Source organism: Gracilinanus agilis, chromosome 3, assembly GCF_016433145.1.
Source record: "Gracilinanus agilis isolate LMUSP501 chromosome 3, AgileGrace, whole genome shotgun sequence".
In the NCBI taxonomy this organism is placed as follows: domain Eukaryota; kingdom Metazoa; phylum Chordata; class Mammalia; order Didelphimorphia; family Didelphidae; genus Gracilinanus; species Gracilinanus agilis.
In genome coordinates, this window is record NC_058132.1 from 15940671 (window position 1) to 15947343 (window position 6673).

The 6673-nt window shown below is 48.2% G+C and overlaps 1 protein-coding gene across 1 annotated transcript in view; it reads right to left on the minus strand.

Annotated features, from left to right (window-relative positions):
* Positions 1 to 6085, minus strand: part of KLK7 (kallikrein related peptidase 7) — a 49042-nt gene extending 42957 nt beyond the window's left edge. The window contains exons 1-5 of the mRNA XM_044671026.1: positions 6016 to 6085; positions 4663 to 4811; positions 3460 to 3619; positions 1758 to 2011; positions 255 to 391 (exon numbers count right to left, since the gene is read on the minus strand). Coding sequence (XP_044526961.1) covers positions 255 to 391; positions 1758 to 2011; positions 3460 to 3619; positions 4663 to 4741 — 630 coding nt within the window. The 5' untranslated portion in view covers positions 4742 to 4811; positions 6016 to 6085. The remainder of the gene's footprint in view (positions 1 to 254; positions 392 to 1757; positions 2012 to 3459; positions 3620 to 4662; positions 4812 to 6015) is intronic.
* Positions 6086 to 6673: the final 588 nt, after the last annotated feature.

Sequence of the window (6673 nt, forward strand, 5' to 3'; positions counted from 1 at the left end):
AGAGAGAGAGAGAGAGAGAGAGAGAGAGAGAGAGAGAGAGAGAGAGATTTCACGGAGAAGTTTGAAAATGGTGTCTGATTTCCCAAATGTAATTCAGACCTCTCTCTTCCTTCTTTTCAGTCCTTAGTCCTACTGCCCATCTGTAGTGTTTGTTCAAGGCAGAGAGAGGAGAGAGAAGAGAAAGTGAGAGAAGAAAAAGAAAAAAAATGTATACCCAAGTGGAGAGGAGGGGGCAGAACAGGGTGAACACTTACATTGCAAGCATTGGTACTAGACCCGGGAATGCCAGCACACAGCATGGATTCCTTCAACAGATCCTTGTAAACATTCTTGCATTTCTCAAAGGAGATAAGTTTCACATCTGTACACTGGAGCTTATCTGGGTATGTCACTGGGGAAAGTGGGACAGGAAGAGAATAGTCATTCATAAAGCAGGAAGCAGGATGCCTCAAGGTGGCAGGTAGGGGGAGTCGGAACTGCTCTCATCCTATGAGCCTGGAGCTAGGGTTGCTTGATATATAGGTCTCTAATGTAGATGAAAGTGAGGTTAGACAATACCACCCCTAAAGGATAAAGACTGGGGAACTGGAAAGTTCTGGTTCCCAAGGAGAATGTGAGTTTGGGGCATGAAGGTTGAGATTTGATCCCTAAGCATTAGAGGTAGCAGGAAAGAAAGCTCAGGTGCCTGGGTATCTAGGTAATAGGCTCTGGTGGTCCTGAATGCCTGTCCCTCCACCAGGACAATGTGGACTTAAGGAGCTTCAGGCTCACTTGTTAAAGGTCACGGAGCAGATAGAGAAGGTCTCACATGGATGGTTCTTCAGAGGAAAGTGTTAGTGGTTAGGGCAGGAGGTCTAAATTCCTGAAAAAATGTGGCATCTCAGGGCTGGACTCCCAGGGGTGAAGCAGATAAGGGGGTTGAATTGTTCAGTCTTTGCAAATTGCTATGGAAATGAGATGCCTGAGTTCCAAGGGCCCTGGTGCCAAGATGATCCCCCCACCAACTCTTGGCAGAGTATGGTGACTGGGGGCTGAACAATTGGATGAGACTAGAAGGGCTAAATAACTCAGTCCCCAAGTGATAGGGGATAAAGAACTAGGTACTTAGGTGACAGACCATATTTCTGGGCTTCTTGGGGTTTTAGGAGGGCAAGAATAGACAATCAAGAGTTGATAGGAGGCTTAGACACTTGGGTGCCAGGAGTCTTGAATCTGGATAAAAGGAAAAGGTTGTAGTTCACCTCTAACCTTGCCCTTTGATTTTAAATCTTTGATCTTGACACTATGATATTTTAAAAGTGGGATGTCTTTCATGTATCCATTGGGTTTTATGGTCCCTGTGAATTCTCAAACCCTTGGAGAGTCTGATTGTGATATGCCTGAGGGGCTCTGGTAATTAATTGGGTTAGATGTCTTGGTCCTTCAGAACTAGAGATCAGGAGCATTAGCTAACTGAGTCCCTGGGAGCTGCAATAGGTGAATTCTAAGGGCTGGTAAGGGCACTATATCTCAAGTTCCTAGGGACTGGGAAGGAAGTTGGAGGTCTAGATCCCTGAGAACTGGGTTTGAAGGATGCCTTTGTCTCTAAGGGCTAGAGAGGTTAGATGCTTGGGTCCCTGAGGGTTATAGTGAATGGATGGATATTTGAGTCCCCAAAGGCTGGGAAAGTTGGATTCCTGGATCTCTGACCACTGAAAAGATAAAATACTTGGGTTCTTGCGAGCTGGACAGTAGGGTGTCCGATGGTACAGACTTACCATCTGGGCTGGTGGTGGTACCCCAGCCAGAAACAGTGCAGGAGGTGCCAGGTGGAGCACAACGGGAGGGTAATGTGATAGGCTTAATGTTGGGCCCTATCCTGGCTGGCCTCGATAGCCTTATCAGCAAGAAGTCATTGACGTGGGTCACAGTAGAGTATTGAGGATGCCGGTAGGACCTGGTGGCCGGTATCACTTGGGACCCCTTCTCGTTTCCTTGCAGACTGTGTTTGCCTAGATGCACATTGTATCTACTGCGGAGTCAAAGAGACATTAGAGATAAATTAAGGCTGAAAGCAATAGTCAGAGATTCACAGAGATATAGAAAGAAGAGAAGTTAATAGGTGAATGAATCCATCAGAGATAGGAACAGCAACAAGAAACTGATTTTCTAACTCTTGGCAATTACTAACTGGGTGATCTTGGACAAATCATTTCATTTCTCAGGAGGGACCTTAGCCTCTACCTCTATAAAAAGGAGTTGGTCTGGAGCAGGAATTCTTCATCTTTTTGTGTCATGGATCCCTTTGGTGGCCCAGGACCCCTTCTCAGAATACTTATCACCTTCATAGTTGAAGGAAATGTTAAATTTCACTTTAAAGTTAGAGAAAATATCTCTCCTCATCCAAGATCACAGTCTCCACCCCCTCAAAAATCTGTGCACTAATGTTGAACCAAGACAAACAATCTCTGCACCAGAGAACTTCTAAGGTGTCTTCTAGTTCTAAATTCTTATGTTCTTAAGATCCTGGAAGGAGAAAGAAAAAGAATAGAGAGATCTAGGGGAAGACAGAGAGAGATATAGAAGCAAAGGGACAGAGATAGTCAGAGATGCAGAGAGACAGAGAGATGGACAAGCAAGAATGGAAAAAGAGAAAGGAAACATTTAAAGACCAGAAGAGAAAGACAGAAACACAAAGATCATTTGGAGCTGACTCACTATGTGCCTTTGGGCAAGTCACTGCCCCTATTTAAGGCTCAGTTTCCTCACTGATAATAGTACTGATAAAAATAATAATAATAACAATGGTAACAATTTCTTACATTTTCTCAGCTCTCCTTCATTATCTTGTTTGATCCACCCAATCCTGTCAGGTAGGTAGTAGAAGTATTATTATACCCACAATGGGAAACTGAGAAGAAGAGATCAGATCTCAACCCAGGGCTGTAGGTTTCAAGCCCATTCATTATTCCTTCCATTATACTGTTGACTGTACAACTCATACAGAGAGACAGGCAAATAAAGACAAAAAATAGAAAGACAGATGCAGAGAGACAGGAAGACAAAGACAGAGAAAAACACACACACAAAGAGATAAGCTGGACACAGAGACATATAATCAGAGACACAAAGGCAGATACAGAAAGAAAAACAAATTACGAAGAGAGATAGGATCAGGAACAGAGATATAGTTAAAAGAACAGACATAGAGATCCAGAGACAAAGATGGAGCCAGGGCCAGTGCCAGATACAAAAATAAGACAAAAGATGAAGAAACAGACAGAGAGAAATAGACAGAGAAAGGGAGGCCCAAAGAAAAACAAAGAGCAGAAATCCAAAGACAAAATGAGAGAGAGAGAGAGAGAGAGAGAGAGAGAGAGAGAGAGAGAGAACAGAGAGCGAGAGAGAGACAGAGAGACAGAGAGAGAAAATAACAAAGAGAAAGACAAAAAGAGAGTACCCTCCCCACTGCTGCCTTACTTCATCTGGCAGTGGGCAGCTGTGAGTACCCAGTTCGTTGACACAAGCACTCCACCACAGTGTAACTGATTTCCACTGAACAGGGCCACCTGCCAGGGGTGGGAGTTCTTGTCACATTCCACCCCTTGGATGATCCTCTCTCCATCTTTCGTGTCTGTGTCTGTAAGAAGAAACACCCAGTAATGAGGACAGGAAAGGGGAAAGGAGGGAAGGGAGAGTGTCTCAGGATGACTGAGATGAGGAAGGTCTGGAGAGGCCAAAAAGGAACTGGAGAGAGATCCACACAGAGACAGAAACCTATATGGGAGCAGAGAAATCCTTACCTGGGAATGTGGAATGTTATCGGGAGAGTTAAAGTTAAGGACACAAAAAGAAAGAGTGACCCTAAGACAGATATATAGAATGAAGAAGAGGGGCATTTCAAGAATACTGGGTTGGGAGGGGGTCAAGTTAGTGATGTGTGGTGAATGGTTGAGAGTCAGAGATGAGACAGAAACTGCAAGATGCTCAACAGAGGCACACAGAGACACAAAGAGAGAATGGAGGTCTTGGACATAGAATGGAGGGATGGTGAAACAGAGGCTAGTTTGGTTTGTTACAGAGGGTCAAAGGGAAAGACAGGCAGACACACAGAGACATACTGAGAACTGTAAAGGAAAGAAGCTTCAGGGATGATGAGATAGGGAAACACTAACCTGGGAACCAGTGTGGCAGTGTATAGTTAGAAGATGATTGAGAAAAACCAAGATAGAGACACCATAAAGAAAAGCAAACAAGAAGATCTTAGAGATGCTGAAACAGGGAGAGATGGCCTCAACCTTAGAGATGACCATTAGGGTCAAAAAGATAGATGAGCTGAAATAGGAACAGCCTAAAAAGAAATTGTTCTCACTGATGGGATGGGGAGAAGGGGTCTTGACCTGGAACAGTGGATGTGGGAAGGGTTACAGAAAATCAAGAGGAGAAACAGAGGCTGAGAAAGATCCATGAAGAGAAAGAAAGAGATGTGTACAAAAAGTTGGGAGACATTCACAGAGAACCAATCTAGGTCAAGAAGAGAATAGGGGAGAGGCTCATACAAGGGAGGAGGATCAATTTTAGGACTAGGTGAAGGCCATGATGGGAGGGTGCATTCTGGAAGAGGTCAGGAAGAAGGCATGGGGACAGTGGGTAAGTAGTCTGTGGAGTCCACCCCTGGCTTACCATCTTCTATCCCCTTGGTCCAAGGGACAGCTGCCACCAGCAGCATCAGTAGCAGCCCAAGGCAACACACTTGGGCCATGTTGAGGTCCTGTTGTCAGACTCTGCTTCTCAGCCAGCTAACTCTATGAGTGACTTCTCTTGTAGAGGAACTAGGAGGAATCAGACAAAGGCAGGCATTAGTCCTCTGACCCTCACCTCCTAGAAGACCTAGGAACCTGAGCCTCACAGGCCTTGTCCTTCAAAGACTTGCCCCCCCCCCATATCCTCCAACACCATTCTGGGGATAGGATAGAATTCTTATCCTAAGGCTACCAGGTCCTCAGCGACCCTCTTTTATAGCTCCATAGATTGGGAATGAGAACAGCCTCCTAGTCCAATCTTACAAATTTGGGCCATCTGGTCCAATTTTGATAATGAAGTTAAGTGAATTAAAGGCTAAGGTTATAGTTTCCAAGAGACAGAGCTGAGCCTTGAACTCCAGTTGTCTTGCTTCAAACCCAGTCTTCTTTCCCCCTGTGTACCCCGAGTCCCCTTTTGCTCAGGAGCTGACAGTGTCAGGACCCCCCAGCTCAGTCTCAGAGACCAAGGGATCCGGCGCTCCTTCACCCCTCTCTCTGGTAACCTACCCTGACCGAAGCATTTGGGGAAAGGAGTGATGGTGAGCTGGAAGTAAGGTTGCTTAGGCTCATGGGTGGTTGAATGGGGGAAGGGGAGGTAGAGAAGGGGCAGTCACTATAGGGAAAATGGGGAAACAGGGGGTCCCGGAGTAGTTTCGAGGGAGGGACTCTGCTATCTTTAGCTTAGACTGTGGACCTGGAGGTGGGGGGAGGGAGGGAGCGGGGAGAGAAGCAGGGCAGGAGAGGGGAGAAGCCAGAGTCGGAGGCTCCTTCAAATCCCCTGTCTTGGGCATAGAAGTTGAGAGACTGCGATCAAAGGTAGAGGTTCAGATCGCCGAAGTGTAAGGGCTGCGGGCCTCTGGGAGACTCTGAAGATTCAGAGAAGCGTTTTAGGATTAGTGGGGGCGGCGTGAAATACTCGGAGGCCCAGGAGGCAGAGCTGGAGCCCCGAACTGCTGAGTCTCTGAGAGTGCAAAGGCTGGTTGGGCAGGACATCAGGGTCCCTGTGCTGCAGGGGTGGCTAGGGAGAATCTGGGCTAAGGGCAGCTGAGCACCCAATGGGGACCAGGCTTCCGAATCTCCCAGGGAAGCGAGGGGAGGGAGTCGCTGCTACTCGGATGCTTTTAAAGTCTGACAGGTGAAGCAACTGATTGCTGAGCGTTGGGGAGCCTTGGGGGCGCCGAAGGAGCTCTGAACCTAGAGGAGGTGAGGAGGGGGGAAGTGGCACAGATCTTACCTCGGGCAGGATCTCAAAGAGGGGAGCGCTGTGAGGGTGGGCTCCCGTCCAACCTCTGCCGCCAGTGCGCTCCGCGGTGACCCGCCTCGAAGGAGCACCCATCTTTTATACTGGCCCGAGCCCCACCCTTCTCCCCGCCTTCTCTTCGCGCCCTGGCCAGGCGCTCAGCGTCCAGAGGCGCGGGCGGAACCCGACCCTCCGCCATCTCTCCAACTCTTCCTCGTAGGGTTAGCCAAGGACCCGGCACTGGCCAAGATAAACAACTGAGGCTCGGAGCGTGGGGGCCTGAGGCCTGGGGCTGCCACCTCCGTCGCATTCTCTGGGCCTCCTTCGCACCCAGAGCCGACTGGTTCTGGGAACTTTCCTAGCCACAGGAGAAACCTGACAGCAGCTGAGGAAGGTCTCCCGGAGTCCGCGTCTCTCATCCATCTATCTGCCTTCATCGGGGTCACCCCCACCCCCTCCGAGAGGCCAGGCGGCCAACGGTCCCCTTCACCATCCAGAGCCCATCTGGACCCTCCCCCGAACCTCTCTATTTGTCGCGGGTCAGTCTGGGAATCTTTCTCGGAATCCTGCTGTCCTTTGGAGATTCCAGATTTTACAAGACCAAATAAAGCGGGCATTTCCATAGACGAAGAAAAAGAAGAGCGTCCACCAA